Raw genomic sequence first — 21,875 nt, forward strand, 5'->3', positions numbered from 1 at the left:
AGCTGTTCACTCAACCCTGCAGTCCAGGTTTAGAGTCCTCACATTGCTATTAGCTGCTGTAGGTCTGTGGACCGACAAATGACCCCCCCACTGATCATCGCTCTTGAGAGCAAGAATGTCCCGACTATCCAGATGGAGAAATAAATTTGAGGAAGAAAGCTGCTTGGTTACTGCGTGCCTGGTTTCCAACTATCTGCATTGTTACCTTCTCGACTTAACTTAATTGGTACACAGCCATTTTCAGCTCACACTTGCTAATAAACACGTTTCCAGAGATGATTTACTATTCACTCACTAACAAAAGAAGAAAGTATTCTCTGTTCATGTTAGGAAAAGCCTCTTCAGCCTATTGAACTGTTCTGTTAACCTCAGACAAAGCCCTGTAATACAACCTAATTGTCAGGATGCCAAACAGTTTTTATAAATGTCCTCAGACCTAACGTCTTTATTTCTAGCTGCCCAAAAAGAAGACAAAAATATTCCTGAAGGACCCATACCTACAGAAATGTGACTGGGCATAAACAATTAGATTCAGAAACATTATTTTACATTGGATGCAGGGTATCACCACATTAAAAATCCCAGGCCACAGCTCCCTATCAGGTTGTAAGTCTCAGACTGAAGGAGACCTGGTGCAAAGCCTCTCTGATTTGTTCCTCAGTGCACCGAGAGCATTGCGGTGGGACCCAGCCAAGCCTCCCTCCAGCAATGCAAAGCCTCAGCTAGGCGTGCAGAGTACCTTGCTTTCTCATGGAGTTGATCCACTCTCTGGAGAAGCCCTCTGTAACTAGAAAGGCCAACGTTTGGATGGCGAGAGCAAGGTGAACTAAATTCCACCTTTGGGTTATGGTGACTTCAGTGGTTCCTTCCAACACAGTGTTTTCCTTACCCTCCCTTTTCTAAATTTTTTTGCAAAAATATCCAAACTGATGGCAGTGAAGTGACCGGTGAACACATGGAGGATCCCAACCCTGAAAGCAACCAAGTCTCATTTCTTTCTTTCACTCTCTTGAGAGAAACAGAAAAGTTGGTGTTAGGTTCAAGTACAAACTTTTGGGCGAGTGATTATCTTTTCCTGTCGTGTTTGTGCACCACCTAATGCAACACCAGCCTGATTGAGTCGGTGGCTGCTATTCCAATGCAAATAACAGCCCATGGTTAGGAAGCTGCCTAGGACTTCAAACCTGGAAAGGGACTGACCTGCAGAGGATTCAGGTAAAATTGCAGATCTGTAGAGTCCCTGGAGGCACACCACATTCCAGAAGGACCATCTTGCTATCAGCAAAGCATATTGAAAAGCTCTGGCTGTGTGTTGATGGATGCATCACTTACCCGAATATGGATCTGCTCGCCCACTGTGGGAGCACTCTCTCTTTTCCTCTTGACAGCCAACAAGTCAACGAGAGGACGGATGGTCGTTCCCTGTAGCACAACCACATACACAAAAATCAGCCTTTCTTCACATCAAGTGGTTTTAGCGTCAACAGGAGCTCACATACAGGCTTCAGGATGGGAGTAGGCAGAGAGGAGAAATGCTCCGCTCTCCACATCTAGCAACACAAAGACCACAAAAAGTCAACCAATAACTTCAAGGTCAAGCCTGTGGTTTGCTATTGCTTGTAGCCTACCAGATGGAAAGGGGCTTGAAACGTTCAAAGTTCAAATAAATGCCTGAAATGATGATAGTCCTTGAGACTTCACAGCACACAGCCTCCGCCAGCATTTGTCTGCTAACTTTTTGAGTATTATGTGTCACAGATCATTACTCCAATGATCTTTGATGGGTAGCCGGTGGCTAAGTTTACTAATCAAAGTATCCACCTGGTGGGAAGGGTCAAGGGAAGAGTTTTCATGTCATTTAAGCCTCGTGAGAGAACTTCTAAAATGCTGCTGTGGTGCGTTTCTTAGTCTGGCTTCGGTATGAAATGACTTTTCTAGGACATGTTTACAGCAAAAATGATGGAGTAGTTGAAGTTTATGACTTTTGAATGTCACAGATGCTGGCACGGAGGAGAGTTGAACACATTTTTAATTGCAGAAACAATTAATGTGTCATTTTAATAGCTAATAGCAATAAAAAATGCATCGCTATTCAGAGTAAACAACATAAAACTCACAAATTCAGAAATAACAGATATTACAAAAATTAAGCAGAGACTATGCGATTTGGTCTCTTGCCTTCACTGGGTAATCAGCTGCATTTGTTTTCATTTTAAAGTGGCATTTTAGAGTTCTGTGACCAGGACTCCCAAATTTAGAAACACCTGAATTCCTTTGGCCCTTCCTGACCTTGGGAGCATTATGGGAATCCCATGTGTCATTTCAGGCCACACATCATTTCACAACACACCTGCAGGTCCCCTGTGATGCTCCTCCACCCACCAGGGATAACTCATCTGAAGTGCATCACCCGATGCTGACGGCTCTATCATGGCTCACACGAAGTTTTTCTACTGCCAGCGATCCAGTAGCTAATAGGTCAGTGTAGGCAGCAAACAAAAAAAAAAAACCACTTCTTCACAATTATTATATTTGCTAACAATTTCATGGAAGAGGTCAGAGGCCAATAGGCTGAGAGAGTGAACTTCAAATGGAGAACGTGGTATTTAATTTTTAAACCGCACTGAAAGGCAGAACAATGAGGGCTTTTTGTGACATTCCAGACAAGCCCACAGCTCCTTGGAGGACTTTCTGGTCTACGTGGCGCATATCCAGGCCTGCCTGGAAGCGCTGAGGACTTGACAATTGCTCAGTCAACCTTCCCAAAATTATTAACCAGGCTTGTTGTGGGAAAAGCCTTATGCAACTGAGTTAGACCAAAATAGATGAGTTTCCTGGGTTGTGTAATGCACTGATAGACCCATGTATGGACAAGCTCCACTGCTTACACGTTGGTCATCAGTCTGTGTAGCATGAGGCTTTTCGCACAGTGTGGTCAGGATTTCCAAGAAAATGAAGTGGGTTTGTGCTCCAACAAGATGCCTCACTGGCCTTCACCGGCTTAAAAGGGCCCAAATCATCTCTCCCCTAATTTCTGTCCCATCTTTACACGGACCCCCCCCACCAAGTCTGCATTGATATCACTGTGAATATAAAGAAAACTTATTGCACGAAATAACAACAACAAAAAAACCCAAGTCCACTATCCACAGAAGTTGTTTTGTAGCCAATATTTCACTCGCCCTTTCCACCCAAAGTGACACGCACCACGAAGGATGCTGGGATGTTAAAGATATTCACTCTTCAATCCTGCATCCATCGATGTGGCTGGCAGCAGTTGCCACGGACTTCAGAAGCTGCAGGACTCCTTTGCAAACCCAGGTTTCTGAAGGTTCACCTTAATACCTGCTTCTGTTTTATTTACCTATGTTTTCTGTGCTGAGCTACAGCAATATCTTTCTGGTTCAGCTTTTAAGCAAGTTTACTTTCCCCCCCCCCGCTCTGTTCTCGTGCTGGCCTCAGCTCCGCAACACTGCAGGTATCTGGAGCCTGGGCAAAGTCTGTCGTTGTAGATGCTGTGTTCCCGCTGAATGGCTGAAGGTCAAGGGGTCGCCCCGCCGACACGTACCCATGGGGGACCCTGTTTAACTCTCACCCTTTCGCATGGAGATGACATCACCAGTTGAGCTTTGAGGTTACACAAAAGCCCTTTTCCCGGTCCTGGGAAGGGTTTTCCGAAGCCTCGGCAGAATGGAGCTGCTGCCTTAGAACAACCTTTGTCTGAGACTCGAGAGCGTCTCTGCATGAGCGGACGTGCCTAGTGACCGTATCTTTTCAATTTCTGACCCACATTTGCATCTTAAAACTTGTCAACCTCCAACTAAGTACGCTCCCCCTACCCCCGGCCCCTGCTTTCTCCTTTCAGTCTGAAAACTGCACGCGGTCCAGCTGCCCTGCGGGTCTCAGCTCCGAGCCCATCGGCACGTCACACTTGTTGACCATTTTTTCAGCTCATGATGTGGATTAGATGGAGGTGGGGAAGCAGAGAGTCAACCCCAACACTCCACATTGCTCAAGTGCCCAACACTCACACCTGAGGGGTTCAGGGAGGCCAAGTGGAAGGAGTTTGCTCTCGCGGGGTGATGCTCAGCCATGGGGCAGCTGTCACCGAGACCCATCATCTCCCAAAGCCCCAGGAGCTGCTCTGCTCCCTCCATCCGAGGGCAGCCCGGGGTCAGCAGCTCTGCATGGACCTCGTGCCCTTGAGCAGGGGCTCCCGGGGAGCTTTTCCGCACGGCGTCTTTCCCAGACCCCCATCCCACTTGCTTCAGCCCTATGGAGACCCACTCTTAACTTTTTGGGATCGAGCACACCAGGTTAGACATCAGCCTTGCTCACTTCGGGACCGGGCGACCCCAATTTTCGCACCACATCCTCCTCCAAACGTGACGGCGTTTTCCAGGTGAACTAAAAGGTGCATTTCAGAGAAACCCCGAAAGGAGCCTCGCCCTGCCAGACTTGCTGCTGGGCGGAGAAGAGCAGGGAGACACATGGAACCCTTCAGCCGGCAGAAGGCTGCGGGAGCGGTGTTACCGCTAGATGTCACAGCGATGCCGAGAGCTGCCGCCCGCTCCCCCCGAGCAGGGCTTCACCGCAACCCCTGCGCCCTCGGGAGAGAAAACCTCTCTCCACCGTGCGCCTGGAGGGGTGCTAATTAAGAATCCGTGAAAAATGAAAGCATATTAGTAAGGAGAGCAATACCGGCACCAAGTTCTGCCCCTGCCCCAGCTGCAGGCTGACCAGCCTGGGTCCTTGCCCGCTATGCAACGGCAGGCGGGGGTGATGTGGCACCTTCCATATGCTCCCCAGGAGCTGCTCAAGCTGCAGATGCTCCTACAGCTTTTCTATAGGATTGGGCTTTGCAAAAACACCCACAGCAGAAATCAGTCTTAAAAAAAAAAAAGTACATTCGTGCTTTAAACAAGAAACCCAATATCTCAGAGCAACCAGTGCTGTGAGGGTCCACCTCCCTCTCCGACCATGGCAGCGGGGGGTTAACACGTCCACAGCCACCCCATGATCTGGGCAGGTTGCACTCGCTTGCAGAAGCTTTCCCACTGGGTAGGAAACAACCCAAGAATCACTAGGGCAGAAGGAGAAAGCAGGTAGCAACAGGGCTTAGGGATCAGTTATAAAAGAAAAATTAGAGGCAAATAAATCAAATGTGCTATGACATTTTTATTTGCTTCTGATTTTCCTTGCTTTTATAACAAGTAACACACCCAAATTTTTTTTCTAGTGGAAGAGTTAAAGCAATCCCCTTCCTGCTGCATCATCATAAAATAATTGCAGCTGCTTTGCTGCACAAATGTGAAAACATCTCAAACGTATATACAAAATATTTGGTTAAACAACTAATGACTGTTGTTGCTTCAGCTGTTGGATGCCCCAATAAAATGGAACTCATTCTCATAAAGCGTTAAGAAGTCACTCCTGCAAAATTACGTCCCTTTAAATTGTCCCATTTGTGAACTACCAAAATTGAGACAACCAAACCATAAACCTCTTAAAATTCTTGCTGCCCACGTTCAGAGGGTTTGGAGTATCTCCAGTATCTTCCATCTTCTCACCTTTGGGATCAGGAAAACTGACCTTCATTACTGCATGGCTCAGGTAGCATTTCATTTTATGACAAGGCCTACAATAACAAGTGGTTCTTACCTTGCTCAAACAGCAAACTAGTTGTAGAGGTTGATTTGTGTTGGCTTTGCTCTCACATAAAACACGTAAAAGCACTACTTCAGAGAGGAAACCTATGCCAGCATCATTCTTCACAATTTTCACCATTGCTACCCTAATACGGATGGACCAGATCAAGGATGGGACAAGTTATCATGGAAAACGCTACAGCTCATGTTGTAAGTCAGCAAGTGCTGGTCAACCTCATGAACGTGTGACATATTCTCACACCTTCTGCCTCTTTCAGTAATAATTTTAAATTTTTATATACCTAACCACTCGATGGAGGGAAAGTTATTTGTTTGGAAAACAAATCATGCTCATTCTTTACATCTGCTGGCGACACCGTGATTTTTTTACCTGTATGAACACGGTGAAGAGGATGACAACAGTTGTTGCTGCAATGAAGAGCTTCTTTCTGTGAAAGTCAGGAAGCAAGAAAACCAAAGAGAAACAAATGGCTCCTCGGAGACCCCCGTATGCTATAATGAATTGGTCTTTGCTGGTGATGGTGTTCACGTGAAATCTGTTCACAAAGAAAGTCAGCACAAGAACCCCTGAAAAGCAGGAAAGAAGATGGGAGCATGTCAAACAAAAAGAGCAATTAGATAAAACTCATAATCTTATTATATATTTTACTGAACTGGTAAACACCAATCGCGAGGAACTGGCCAGGGCCCAAGGTGGTATATTCCCAATATGCCACTGGAGAAGGGCTTTTCTTCCAGCCTGGTCCAAGAGGTTTGCATTTGATTTGTTCAGATAAAAATTAATCCCCAACGCATTTCGGGTTTGGGGGATTACCATTGACTGGCCACAGTTCTGGGGGTTTGTACGACTATAAAATTTTAGGTAGCTCACCTTGTAGCAAATCCTCCTGGTTTTTAACTCAGCCTTGGGCTTATCACAGTCCAGTGGGAAACCAGAGTTTCCTTCAGAAGGACTCGGAACTCTGCAGGGGAGTTTTAGTGTCATCCCGCTCCCACGACCGCGGATCCCCAGAACATACCGTTTACCTGCTGACTCGGTGTTAAGCATCAGCTAAATACCGAACAAGCAATAACTATTGGCAACATAGGATGTATTAGCACATTTATTTTGATGGTGGTTAATTAAAGCGTTTAGGGCAATTCTATGGTCATGTGCCAGCTGAAACTTTACTCGTATAATGATACGGAGCCAGATTCCTAGAACAGAATTGAAATATTAATTGATTTATTGTAATTGGTGATAACAAATGATAGAATTGCTTGGATTACAAATGCTCTCGAGACAAACCACCAGCAACAATTTAGCCACAGGTTACCCTCCAATTTCCAAAAGTTTCCAAGCAGTAGCTTGGATAAGTAGCTATATTCTGCCTGTGTTAATGTTGTTTCTTCACAAATCTTTCACTCAAAGATTTATACTGCATAAGTTTAAGACTACGTAAAGCGATACAGCAATTGATGTAATTTATAGTAATTTGCAAATGCATAAACAGATGCACAAAGGTACAAAAAGTTGGGCCTTAAATCAGTAAGCCGTGATCTTAATACCAACGGATATGATAAACATCTTATTTCCTGAAGATGAATGGCCATTTTGAGAACCGGTGACACAGACTATCACTGACTTTTGCTAGTAATTAGCTGGATTCACATCACTATTGCTTTTCTAACGGGTGTTTGTAAAAGAAATAAACTTCAAAAATAGTGCACTTGTATATATCAAACATCTTCCCACACACATACAACTAAAAATATCTGAACTTTGATTGCACATCAGACCGGTTTGAAGAAAACAAAAAGCTGGGGATGTTTAGGAATGGGGAACTCAATTAGCTGAACCTTCCAACACCTTCGCCATCTCTGGAGCTCCGTGGAGCTGGTGCCCAGACCAGCAGATGTGAAGTACTTCGGTTTCAAGGTTCTTTGTAACTTAAAAAAAAAAGAAAAGGCATACCTCAGATCACATCTGCAGCTACAGTAAAGCTCAGGCAGTGCCGATGATTTAAAGGAACAAAATTTACTTGAGTTGATATCCTGGCCTTTGTCTTAATTTAATCCTTCCTCATAAATTATTATTAGCATTCGCTAAACTAATTCAAGGCCAGTTTGCTCCAAGAGATGACATACAATTAATCATTTTGAGCAGAATATGTTTTCTTCTGGAGATACACCTTAGAAAGCGCAGAAGGAAATCTCCCTCGTGCTTGGTTAACAGTAGAATACTAGTGCTGTCATGCAATTAAGGTATTTTGCTTTTTAGATGCTCTCTCTTATATCAAAGTAATGCCAGCGCCCAGGCTTCAGCAGAACCATTTCTCATTTAAGAGCACTGGGAGGGTCCAGTAAAGGACTAGAGTACAGCTTACACACTAACCCCAGCACTGCCAACCCAAAAGTCCCCAATCCCTGCAAGCAACCTCTATGGGTGCCTCCCATTTCTGGATCCCTGCCTTGAGCACATCCAGAGCTGCTGGACGGGTCTGAGCAGGTCGGGGTCTAATCTCAACCACCACCTCCACAGCAGGAGTTTCCCAGCCCAGCTTCGTGCAGCACCCTGCCCAGCTCGCGTCCTCCCGGCACACCTACGGCTCTCCAGCAAGGTGCTGCAGAAAAGGGACACCCGATTCAGGATCAGACGCGCAAGATGATTTTCAGCCCTGGTTTGCGTCTTCTTATTTAATTCAAGGGGGATTTTGAATGGAAAGAGGGTTTTCTTTCCTGGCTGCAGCGCTGAGCCCTTCTCTAATAATGTGCCGTGTGATTTGAGAGTGCCATCAGGAGAGCTGTGTTTAGAGAGCCAGAGGATTTTCGGTGTGCTTTTGTAATGTTACCATGTTCCTTATGTCTTGCAATGAAGAATTTTTGAACTGAAACTGACTTAGAACTTCTTTTCATTTGAGCAAATAATTTAAGGAAAAACCACTTAATCGTAATAAAACATTTGAATGTACACACAACTGATTAATAAGCATGTTTCCAAGTGCATTTATGGTGCACAGTTATTAAAACAAACCTTGGCATGTATTAACAGCTAATAAAACCCATTCTGCTATGTCTTGCTAATCATGGCCTATTCTATTTAAGCAATTTCTTGAAGTGTCTATCAAATTTGAGTTCACTCTGATTCAGTGGTTTGTAAACATAAATCTTGTCAAATGTTTTTTAGCTCTCAAATTCTTTGCCAAAATGTGTGCTCTGTTATATTTGCAGATATAGTTAATATATAAAACCATCCCTAGATGAGAAGGTAGGCACTCTGCACTCGCTTAGGTGACAGTGACTGCACACTATACGAGGCAACGGAGAATCAGCCTCTCTGAACACCAAATCAGCGCAAGATACAACTGGGGACAACGGTAAAGCAGTGCATCTATTTCTCTGGTCATTTACAACACGTGAAAATGGGATCCCACAGTATTCTGGGACCAGGACTCAGGTTTTCATCATAACTGAGCTCAAGACTATTATCTTTAGCCATAATTATCAGGAGAGTATTTTCATGCATAGCTCACTTCCTCTTGTTATCGCTAAGTCTTGGTCACTTTTTTACTGTGAGGTTGGTCAAACACTGCAATAGGTTTCCCAGGGAGGTCGTAGAGCCTCCGTCCATGGAGATAATCAAAAGCCGTCTGGACACAGTCCTGCCTAGGTGACCCTGCTCAAGCAGGAGGTTGGACCAGATGATCTCAAGAGGTCCCTGCCAACCTCAACAATTCCCTGATTCTCTCAGTTCTGTCTTCTGTAAAGCAGAACAGCATCTCCGGGGGCAGCTGTTTGAAGGTTCCTCCAGTTTCCCATTTAAGGATGCTGCTGTACACAAACTTGTTACGAATTTAATCCCTTAAATCTCTGCAACTCAGAATACGCAGTCAGAGGCCCCATGGTTTTACACGGCTCTCTGATCCCAAGCTAGGTACTTACAATCTCCCTCCTATCGTGAAGATAATACCAAGGGACTAAGATACACTGAAATGGAAGAGGAGATCATGGCAATCAGAGGAGGGTCTAAGACAGAGGTATCGATAAAATAGACGTCATGAGAATTTCTATTTAGCACCAGTGCTGTCTATGGTGAGTGCACAGACCAAGAAATTGCAGTAAAATGCAAGACTTGCTATTGAGCAAGTGATGGAGGAGGAGGGAAGCATCAGCTGGGGTGTCCCACTGCAGTCCTTGCATTCACATCTGGGATAACCACACACACAGAGCGAGCAGGAAAGAATGATGGTGGGGGCAGGAACATTCTCTCATTTAATGGAATCACATTTTTCACTCCCATAAATAATAATACATATGAAAAAATAAAATCTATCATTTCACCTTACCTAGTGCTCTCCAAATGAGACAGAAAATGACAGTGAAGCAAATGTAAGGCCAGTTCCACTCATGATTTTCTCCAATGGTGGAAACTCCAAGAAAGATGAAGATGAGGGTATCACTAACACTGCTCCACATCTTCATGAAGTATTTGACTGTGGTGTGAGACTTCAGAGAGATGTTGGCCTCCACGTAACGTTTCATGCCCATGGCACAAGCAATGATGCTGAGAAAATGAAAACAAACAAAAAGATTTTTTCTACTTAAGCACACAAAATCGACACATTGTCATTTACAAAAGAAAAAATAGGCTTCATCAAGTCTTAGATGTTTGCGGACATCTCACTGGGTAGTGATTCGCTTCCTACATCAGTCCAATAATATCAGGAGGACCACCAGGACAATAAGATACTATATACATTGACCAGACTGTCGGAATCTGTTTTCTAACAGATAAACAACTCACCATCTATTGCATTTAGCACAGCCACACAGCAATACCTACGATTCACCACACCCAACTCGTCCCATCACAACACACTGTTTTCAGTTCTTTAACTTTGCCAAATTCTAACCATCTGGGCTGAAGAGTTTCATGCGTAGAAGCCCACACTACCAATTTTGCCCGGATGACAGAAAGACAGTTGAGGGAATGGGAGACTTGTTTCTCGGCATGAGAAATGTGTAAATAGGACTCCTGTGAGGTTGGCTGATATCTGGTCACTACAGCAGATTCTTGTAGGACTCTGAATCGGTGTAGTTTAAGAGCAGCCCGAATGCTGTATTCCTTCACCCAAGGAACCAAAGCTGATCTGAAGTTGGAGAAACTCAAGCATACGACGTACCTCACCCCGTATATTTCTAAGCCTGACTGGACTTGCGCTCTATATTATTTGGGCACAGCTAGGAAGCCATTGGCTCCATGCAACCAAGAGACAATAAGCTCAAGCACACTCTTAAGGCTGCACAATAAGCCAAGAAATGCTGTTGCTGTAGTCAGAACATCTGACCTCCGCGGGTATCCCATATCCAAGGTCACTTCAGAAGCATGCAGTACCAATTAAAACTTCTGCCTTGCAATTTTTCATGGATAATTGGTTCTTCAAGTTACAGGGTACATGTGGTTAGCCTGATTCATCAGCTTTTCAAATCAATACATTTTCAGGCCAGCAGTCTTAGAAGGTCAAAACAATTGCGTGCTCAAAGAGTCGAAGCTCCATTTTTTTATATTTTAACCTGGACAGAAACATTTTGTTCTAAATATTGTACCAGCAATAGCAAAACGGCTTTACGTTTCCAGGATCTGATTTCCATTGGTATTTGGTAAGGCCATCCACATGGAGTTTTATTGCATTAAAAATTCCTTTCACAGGAGACATCACGGTAACTTTCTTTGCATTATATTACATGCAGACAAGCCCACAGAGAAGTAGATCCTCAGCTTGCAGAAGTGCACCTGGGTCTGGCAGACTGACTTTAAACACCCGCTGTGACCAGGACAGGTAAGTGACCCATATAGATGCAAACAGGTGTTAAGGTAGGCGGTGGCCTCCGCAGCACATTATCCATAATGTAACCTCTAAGCTATTCAGCAAACAGCCCTGCAACTACTGCTTTGCAGTGAAAACATCACATTTAACCCCAGAATTTCACAGAGGAGATTATTTGCATTATTTGGGCTTTTATGGAAAAAACCCAGGGTTGCCCCGGCGAACAGAACAGTTTGCAGCTGGGCAGAGCTGACGGTGCTCTGGTTGTGGTTTTATAACCTGTATGAAACCAAAGACCCCGATTCTCTCCTCCACAGCTATTGATTTATTTCAGGAAGACGCTGTCGGCCACTGCATTGCTGCTCCTGACCTGCACCGCTGCTAACAAAAGCGGAGTAAGGGCCGCTTTCCTTTTGGCTCGTCAGTGAATCACTAACACTTCTTCACTGCCACAACTCTGCATCTATGGTCGGACCAAGAGCTACATTAATTTCTGCCCTACTTAAAGCACTAAGAAAATCAGCAACAGTATTATGGGAAAATACTTATCAGATATTCAGTTGGAACAACAAATAAGAAATCACAAAGGGAAAAAAACCCCAACTTTTTCAAATGAAGATGCACTTCCACCCCCTGCGAGTTGCTGATTACTGGGCTTTGCATTCAAACAAACAAAAGAAAAAACAAAACCACACACATTTCTATTTCTTTCATTTAAAAATAATTGGTATTTGTTTATCCTCATTGCCATGAAAAGCCATACATTTTTTGAAGGAGAAAGAAACATTTGGGTTTTAAATTAAACCTGGGCTTCAGGGGGAGGACTTGTAGTAAAGGCACAGGATACAAAAGGTCAGATTCAGAAAAGCCACAATGCTCTTACTGGGGAAAGAGATCCCGGTTTATCCAGCAGCATGAGGCCAGGATTCAAACCCCTTTTTCATCTTCCTTCTCCTAAGAAAATGTACCAATACTTAAAATATTCTGAAATCAGTCTTTTTTGAGTTATCCTTTTCAGACTGACCCACTTTGCATAAAGCACCGAGCCAGAAAGAGTAACAGGGATTGAACCACAGGCTAAAAAAAAAAAAAATTTCTTCTGTTTCTGTATCTGCCTCAATAAATAGTGGATAAAATAGTTCCAGCTAGGAACTAAGAAATCCAACAAGTATTTATGGGAAGTGACTTCCAGAGCCATGGTTTGGGAACACTCCTGGGGAAAGGGATATGGGTTCACACCAGATTCACAGACAGGGAATAAACCCGACCTGTTCTGTCGCAGCTTCAAAGATGGGCACTGCCACTAGGGCACGGGGGGAAGAAAAAAGAAACCAAACTAAAAAAAAATTTGCAGAGCTGTTTAGCAGATTGGGTTGCATTCACAGATTTTTTTTTTTTTTTGGACTATGTAGAATTGATTTTTTTGGCAATTTATTTTTCAAAGAAACAAACTGCCAAGATCTGCTTCTTATAATACAGTATTCCCTGGTCACAAATGAATGAATTGTTTGAAATCAAGATATATAAAAGAGGCATTTATAATCTGGCAATTATAAGACCAGCAGTGCAGGAATCAGCTGCCTTTGCAGTTGTTTTGCCTTAGAAACAATGCATTATTCACAAGAATAGAAAATGGGTTCCATAATGGGTACATTAGATTGTGATTGATAGAAGGAGACACCATTAGGATGGAATGTTTTCTGCTCCGTGATGATTATGCAGCATATTTATTTCACTGTTCTGTCTCACACTCCTATAAATAGGCTTTCTCTTACCTATTCCCACAGCTAGAATTGTTTTCAGTAATGCTAGAATATTGCTCCTATTAACCACTCGAAGAAAAAAAATCTGCAAGATATAGGAATGGTTTCTACCCAAAGCGGTATCATTAGTTTTAAAATAGATCTCCAGATACTCCTGGGTCTAGCTGGTACCTGACTTAATTTTTTATTTTCTTTTTATCTTCATTATTATCAGATTTACAGTTGTTTACACTGTAGCTATCAATGCAGTCTGAGTGCACTTTATAGCCTTCAGGGAAATATTAAATAGTTGGTTGTGATCCTCAGCACCAGCTGACTTAGTTTAGGCAGGAGAACCAACTGCAACAGATATCAGCCCACAGAAACCAGAAGGACAGGGTCACTCTGTTTTTCATCTGTCTCTGCTTTCCCAGGTGAGCTTTCTTTGACCATTAGGATTATTATATCTACTTTTTTCTCAGCGCCTGCTCTGCAAGTGAAACACAGGAGGTAAGCCCAAAGCTCAGTTACCTCTCAAAACCGAAGGATCTGGCCCAAAATTATTCATTGTATTGAAAGACCTACCCAATAAAAAGCAAAATAAGTTAACTGTATTATCTACAAGTTACAATTTGTGAAAGACTGAATTTACAGAAACAAATACCTTCTCTTTGCTGATCCAAAAAGTTGCATGGGAATATGCGAGATGGTGTCTGATACAGCGTGGGACTCGGCTGCAGGACACAGGCAGTCCTCGTCTGCCCCGTGTTGCCACACCCTGGTTGTACAAAAGCTTCACAGAGTAAACCCTTCAGTGCTCTAAAGTGGTTTTTAGATTGAAGAGTGTATAGGACTGACTGTGCTGTAGTAAATTGCAGGCAGTTTGGGTTTAGCACCTTTGAAACCTTCATCTCTGACAAATTTGGCTGAAATTGGTCAGCAGATTTCAAACGTTACAGGAGACAGAGAGATGATGGATGACACCCTCACCCAGGAGACCAAACTCACGAGCTGTGTCTGAACAACTCCTGGCAGTAAGTCTGAATCTCCAAAGCAGAGGTTTCCATCTGAGCCCGCCACTCCCGAACAGTAGGAATATTTCCAGGCTTCAGCTCCGTCGGGGATACACAGCTCCCACCCCATCACTCTGCTCCGTCACCGTAAGGTCTGCCTCAGCACGCCTTTGGGGCCACCACCCAAATGGGCACGCAGGTCTGGAGAAGGGTGCTAGAACAGACGTGCTGTAAACTCCGACCAAACCTTTCTGAGGATTTGATTAAATACTCCTTGCAGCTCTTCAAATGTTAGTTTTAACTGGGCCACACATGGAAAACAACAAAATATGCCAAGAAAGCCTCTTCTGGCTCTGCCAAACCCACTAGACATCTCGCGGCTTGAACATTCAGGGTTTCTAAATGAAAAACACGGAGCTCAAATAAGCATTCCTCAATAACCTGCATAAACCGATCAGCCATCTGAAGCTGGCCCAGCAGTAGTCATCTGGATTGCTTGTGACTTGCAGCCGTTACCATTGACGTGTAATCGTGCAATGCGTGAAACGGGGTTACACCTCTCAGCTCTTCCACGGGCTTTTATACTCGCTGTTCGCTGCCATACACGGATTTCCAACTACGCAAACTTACTTTAAAACTTTTTCTGACACTTTTCAGTAACTATAGCCAGAAAGCTTCCCTGGACAGATGAGATCCTGGGACATACTTACGCCACGATCCCCGAAAGGTGAAACATTTCGGCAGTGAGGTAGGAAAGATAGCTGTACAGGAAGACGAAGAAAAACACGGATATCCTTGGTGAATCGCGTAGTAAAGGCAGCGGTCAGCCCAAAAATAAGACCTACTAAAACTCCGCCTAGCCCAACCACAAAGAATTTTCCAACTCCAGCAAAAACATCCACACTTTTGATGGCTGGCATTTCACAGAAAGATCGAAATAGCTTGTAGAGCACCTGGGTGAAAAATGAGAAAGGAAAAACAGCCGTTAACAAGACATTCACCGGACATGGCCATACGTAGCAATGACACTAAAATACGCTGCTGGGATTTCTGCCAGTGCAGGGTCAGCGTCCTTCTCTCGAGGTCAGGCTGCTACCAGGGCAGTGCTGTGGCACTCACGTGCATCTCTATCTCCAGACACACAGCCAAAGGGATGTTCACCTGAAAGCTTCTCAGGACCTCAGGCCAGAGGAGCGGACCAGGAGTCCTCTGCTAGAAGAGGCTGTTGACGCCTCTTCCCTCTGCAGATCTCGCGTCCCACCTCTCAGCACCAGAGCATCCTTCCTCTGAACATTAAATACTCAAAATAAAGGCTAGTCCTTACCACCGTCACCGCGTCATTCAGGAGCGATTCACCGAAGACCAAAATGTGTAGCTTTTCATTGACGTGTATCTCTTCAAAGACCGCCAACACCGCCACGGGATCCACGGCGGCGATCAGGCTGCCGAACAGGAGGTTGTGGAGCAACGACACGTCCTGCAGGCGAAAGGCTTTCACCTGGCAGATCCCGTACAGGGAAAAGCCGATCCCAAACACGTTCCATACCGTCCCCACGACTGCGTAGAGGAGGATAGTGCCGATGTTCTCAAAAAAGGGACGGCTGGGCATGAAGTACCCTGCATCAAGGACGATGGGTGGCAGCAGGTAGAGGAAGAAGATGTCGCTGTCCATAACAGGCGGTGACTTGTCATTTAAGCCATAGATGATTCCCCCCATGATGAGTCCTACAAATATCAATAAACAGCTTTCGGGAACGACAGAAGGCAGCTTGTTATATAGATGAAACCCTGGAAGGGGATGAATAGGAAAAAAAAAAAGTATTATCTCATTAGCCCAAACTGGCTCAAAAGCACCAACCAGCTCCTCGCTGGGGTGAGGAAGCTCCACGAGCTTCAGCAGGCAACGCTTTGGAGTAGTACTAATAAATGCACACCATTAGGGTGAAGTCACTCAATCAGAAATTGGGTAGAAAAACTGAAAGGTTACTGAAAATACCAAACTTTCTAAAACTACTGTTGGTTCAGACTGCATTTCATCATAGCATAAAGTTCAAGATATATTTTTAGGTAATAGACAAATGGAATAAATAATCTACATAAATAAAAGTTATTTGGCATTATTTATGATGTAATCTAGTTAGCATGCCATCTTCAGCACTAATGTAAATAGCAACTGCTCACTTTAAACACAATACAGATTGCATACATCAAAAAATTCAGAAAAAGCATTCTCATTAATTATAAATTATGTCACTTCTAATATTATTTAATCACTATCACTTAAAGCTAAAGGCAACATTGAAAAAAGTCCAATCAAGCCAGCCAGTCTTGTGCAACACCCAGTGTTAGAGAGAAATGCTGACAACCACTACCAAGTACTCAAGGTGAGTTATCAAAAGAAAGTAACTGAAACAAACCCAACCGGAATAGGAATAATAAGAAAAAAAAACCTCTGTGATCACTATTATTTCTTCATGCATGTTAATAGAGTTGAGATCTCATCATATAATATGCAGAATAGCGAAACAAAAAGACCGTTTCCATCGGAAAGAAATTCTGATATAATCTCCAAGACTTCTCCCTTCTGAGGAAAAAAATAGAAGAAAAAATGCTATAAAATAGCTTTTATAGCAGTAATTTAACAGAAGCAATCACAATTCCTGGAGAAAAAAAAAAAAAGAATATATAATTTCCACTTTCCTATGCCCAGTTTTGCAGAAAAAAAAAAGACAGGTCCAAGTTTTACAAAATATAATTTCTTAGGTGTTGTTACACAGACAACCTCCTTGATGCAGAGAGATTTTATTTTAGGCTGTGTAACACCCTGCACATGGACTGAATTATTCCTTGCGGCTGGCCAGATGCAGCCCTTTTTTAAGGCCAAGGAGTCTTCATTTTAAGATGAAGATGATGGTGTATCTGGCAAGCTAATCGAGATGAATGCACACCTTGGTGTGTACTGCAGTTAAATAAAATTCCTGGAAACCCTGATAGTTTTCCTTCTAATAGCAACACCACCACAGGTGTGAACTTCTAGATGGAAAACAAAGATTTCCAACCTAAAATGCACCTGGGTAGTTATTTTCCGTGCATGCAGTATGTCTGGCACACAATATGTGCACCCTTAGGACTTGGCACGTTATCTCAGGCTCCAAGATCGGGGAAGAGGTGAAGCAAAAGCCACCCCTGCCCCCATCATCCCCACGGGGACCCCCGTCCTTCCTCACCCTCTCAAGATGCCTTACCTATTTTGGCCAAGGATGCGAGCATGATCCAGAGAGTGATTTCAAAGGGGACTTGAACATGTTGATAATCCAGAGAGAAAAACGCGTGCTCTGAGGATTCGTTGCCCTGGGCTTCCTCGGCAGCCCAGCTGATGTTCTCCGGGATCACGTCCTCCAGCAGCGGCTTCGGCGGGGAGCCTTGCAGGGCTCTGACCCTGGTGGCTTGGAGGACGGAGGAGAGCAAGGACCCAGCGAGGACAGCAGCTGCAGCTTTGCACCGTGGCCTCCGCTGCTCCATTTGCCCTGGAAGCCGTCTGCCGCGGGGATTTGGCCGCTGGCTGCTCCCACTCTCACCGGTGCGGGCGAGCGGTTGGGAGCGCTGCCGGAGACAGCAGAGCTCGGCTCGCCCTCGTTGCTTGGGTTGCTGCAAAGAGAGGAGCAACCGCTCCGCCTCACGCTGACTCTCCTCCCCGGTCCATTAGTTTCCAGGTGGGAGACCCTGCTGGAGAATCGCAGCCTTGGCACCACGTGCCCAAACAGGCAGAGGCTCCTCCTGCAGATGCTTCCTTGAAGAAACGCCTCGTGCGCCCTTAGACCAACTGCACATCCATCCATGCTTGAGAAAGAGACAGGTTGCATTTTAGTCCTAACTCTTGATATATTTTGGCTTCCAGTCTCTCAGAAACCCTTCTTGGAGGGGGAAAAACCAAAATCTTCACTGCTGCCGGAGCAGCCGGGCTTTGACGGGACAGGTCCCACACGAAACAGCCCCATCCAGAAATGGACCCGTCTTACAGTGGGCTTCACTGGATTTCTCCAGGGCCCACAGAGAGGATGCACGGCAGCAAAGTTTCTGTTTGGTAAATCAAGCAGAGCACCCAGCTCTCTCATGCTAAATGCAGCGTTGTGCTGGACAGAGGCCACCTGTATTGGAAGAATAAGTTTCAACAGTTGCTTAAAGCTTCTTCCTATAATAAGGGCTAACAGGAAAAGTTATCTTCATCTCTCTTCACTACTTGAAGACAGCACCAAAAACTGAGTGGGCTTGCTTAGAAAAGTTGGAGAGACAGAAAAATAAGAAGTTATTTGCAACAGGGTTAGATATATTAATAATACAGAGGGAAAAAAACCATATTGGGCCAAATTCCTCCATTGTGGAGTCTCATTTAAGTTGGTGATGTTTCAACAGGGTTTAATTTGGTCCAAAGAACACATGTAATTAAAATATGGGGGCCCCAGGCGGTTGCTAGACTGATCGATGGCCTATTTGTTTCTCTTCATCTGCCTAAATGACACCAAAATTGAGCTGCCAATAACAAGCTGGTGACCCACTTTTCTGCTGTCAAGCCAGAACCCCACATCACGCAGACACAGATCCTGGGTTTCTCAGCCCCACGTGAGCTCCCCGTCTCTGATCTGATTTGTAAAGCAGGAGGAGGATAAACTTTGGGAGACAGGAGAGGTGCAGTGATACACTCTGGGAGTGACTTCTTTCTACTTTACCATGGTTAATTTGAATTTATGGTGTGTCTTCACCATGCTTGCTGACTTTAAAGCAGAGCAACGCTCCTCTCATTGGAGCGGTCTTCTAGCAAGCTAAGCTTTTTAAACTTGGTGCCACTACTCCCTTTGTACATTTATAAAATAAACAAAACTGCAGGACAGAAATCCCACAAGGTTTTCTTTCGACTTCGTTCCACAGTTCAATTCCATAGGGTCTGGATGGGGAGGAGAGGAAGAGGCGAGGAGACAGGATCCTTTCTTACTCTGAAGGAGGGAGAACACAGTGATCTTAACAGCAGTTAAGGAGTAATTAAGAAATTACTCAGCCAGAACTGAGAGCAGGGGAAGCAGTTCTGAGCCTGGGCTTGCATGCCAAGCCATCATATTTCCTCCTTCTGCTGATATTTGGTGCTGAACTTGGGATTTTGAAGACTTGTTCCAGTTTGGTGGCATGGAACAGGAGTTTTGCCAGCATCCTATTCTCCCACCCCAAATAACCCGCTTTGATTTTTGCTGTTCTCAGGAAAAAGGCAAGAAAGTTAATATTCGCTTACATTTACCTTAAGCCAAAAATGTAATGTTTGCGTCTCGGACGGAAAAAAGACCTGCAGTGCAAAGCTCAACAGCACTGTCTGGAAAATGGTTTTGTGCGTAGAATCAATACCCATTTGACAATGGAACCAGAAAAAACCAGCAGAGTTGGGACAGTGTTTGAGGAAGGTCAACAGAGGGGATAACATTAAAATATGCTCCATTTTCCAAATAAAGTTAACTTATAAAATCAGGACCTTAAGGACTAAGCAACAGTTAACAGGTGAAGCGAAAAGACACGCATGCATACTTATTTACCTTAACTCTCTGCCTGAACAGAGCAAAACACACCATGGTTCTTACGAAAAAGATATCAAATGTTACCAGAGGGGAAAAGAGCCTGAGCCACTACCTTGGGCAGAGTTCTTAAGGAACCTGTTTCACTTGCTTTCTGCTCTGCTCCTTTCTGTAATGGCGGGTGGGAAAAAAAAGCTCCACGCAGATGGATCGGTGCAGCCTCTCTCTGCAAACTGGCTTTCACCCTGCAAAGCCTCGAGCATCTCCTGAAAAGCTCCATTGCCCTTCTCAGCCCAATTACTGGTTCGCTGTACCTAGGCGCGTGCAAGGATAACGAAAGGCTCTTTGCAAATATTTTGGACATCGCCGTGCAAGGATAACAAAAGGCTCTTTGCAAATATTTTGGACATCGCATTTCATTACAGTGAGAACCTTCAAGTTTGCTGTTAGGATTTTGAAACTCCTTATTGTTCTGTTTTGAATTGTTTTACCCCAAAGTTCTAGATAAATAAGCATGCTCCTTCCCTTAAATTCTTATATGTATCGCTGTTCATTATACATTAGCTATAAATAAATGAAAAGCCAAAGACACTATGTTTTTCCAAAGTTCTATGATAACAGAATACGTGTTGTTCCTCTTGTAATGGCTATTGAGATTATTGAACCACTTTTTAATGCGAGTACCATTTGATCACATTTATCGACATGCTTTCTTTTTTTTCTAATGTAATGTGCTTTCCCACATTTTTAGCTTTCAGGGCCAGATTCTGACCCCCATAATTGTATCGACGGGTACTTTGCTCCTGCTGGAATGAGGAGGACTATGAGAAGAACAGAGTATTGTGTGATATGGTAGCAGTGACCAGAGTTCAGGCTCCTGCAACAAAAACGTTATGTTCGATTAATAGTTTTAACTATTGCTATTATACTCTGTAATCAATTGCAACAAATTATTTTTCTTTACTTAGCTTGAGAGTGAAAGGAAAGATGTGAAGTCTTTTCTCTTACCTTCCCGATGTGCAGTTACTTCCAAGTACATTCTAACTTATGCCTCCTCTTTTTTGCTATGAATGCATGTATCACTTCATGAAAAAATAAATATTGTAAATTAAATCCCAATTTCCATCACTTCCTGAAATTCATATACCAACCACTGAAGTTTATGAAAGAGAACTGTGAACAAGCTCATGCCTTATATGGGGGGAAAGAAAAATAATTTGTGGTGCACCTTTTAGCTACGGTACTGCAAAGACTTTCCATATTATTTGGGCCTCAAATCAGGAAATCATTTAAGTATTTATTCAACTATAAGTGCCCAAAGTTTCACAGTTTATAGTTAATAACGCGTGAAAAATCTTATGCTGGACTGGGGCCTCCCAGAAATACCCAGCACAAAGAATCACTTTGTATAGCCCTCTCAAAAAATTTGCCAGGCTCAAAACTCATCGGACGTCCTCCTCTCGCTCAGAGGGACTGCGGGATTTCCCAGCGTTGGGACTCCCGCTGATTTCCACTCTTCAGTGCAACGCAGGCAATCCTAATAGAATTATTTCTTCTTTCATAGAAGAAAATATTTCTTATTTCGTAGAAGAAAACGCCAGATCTGCGGCATCCCAGGAAAGCACGAACCCCAGGGCCAGCTGCTGCCAGCAGGGACAGGGCTACCTTTGGCCACAGCAGTTCTACCCGTGGTTTCATGATCTGTGGCAATAAAGAGGTTTTCAGATAAATACTTGTGGTATTTACTGACCTCAGAAAGGCTAAGACTTCTTTTTCTATTTCTATACCATGAAAGTTTAATATTTTCCAGAAATTCTTTAAATGCAGAGGCATCGTGTCCATTCTCAGTACGTTTTTGTTTTCTCTTAAAGAGAGAATGCCTTTTGATTGTGCATAGCACCCTAAATAATGGATTGATTATGGAAAATATGGATTATGGAAAATAGCCCACCCTTGTCTCTTCTTTCAAAGCTTTCCAACTTCGCAGTCTCCGCAGGACCTCAGTAGGCACCGCGAACGCTCCTCCGCACTCCTATTCGCCCCTCACCCAAACACCCGGCAGCACCGCTCGCCCCACGGCCACCGAGCC

At 44.0% G+C, this 21,875-nt stretch overlaps 1 protein-coding gene across 1 annotated transcript in view; it reads right to left on the reverse strand.

Moving 5' to 3' along the window:
* Positions 1–17,753, reverse strand: part of LOC104078448 (sodium/hydrogen exchanger 2-like) — a 28,925-nt gene extending 11,172 nt beyond the window's left edge. Inside the window, 7 exon segments of the mRNA XM_009580094.1 lie at positions 1,333–1,422; positions 6,040–6,236; positions 9,995–10,212; positions 14,942–15,013; positions 15,015–15,184; positions 15,556–16,019; positions 17,477–17,753. Coding sequence (XP_009578389.1) covers positions 1,333–1,422; positions 6,040–6,236; positions 9,995–10,212; positions 14,942–15,013; positions 15,015–15,184; positions 15,556–16,019; positions 17,477–17,753 — 1,488 coding nt within the window.
* Positions 17,754–21,875: the final 4,122 nt, after the last annotated feature.

The sequence above is a fragment of the Fulmarus glacialis genome, unplaced genomic scaffold (genome assembly GCF_000690835.1).
Source record: "Fulmarus glacialis isolate BGI_N327 unplaced genomic scaffold, ASM69083v1 scaffold2246, whole genome shotgun sequence".
Lineage (NCBI taxonomy): Eukaryota > Metazoa > Chordata > Aves > Procellariiformes > Procellariidae > Fulmarus > Fulmarus glacialis.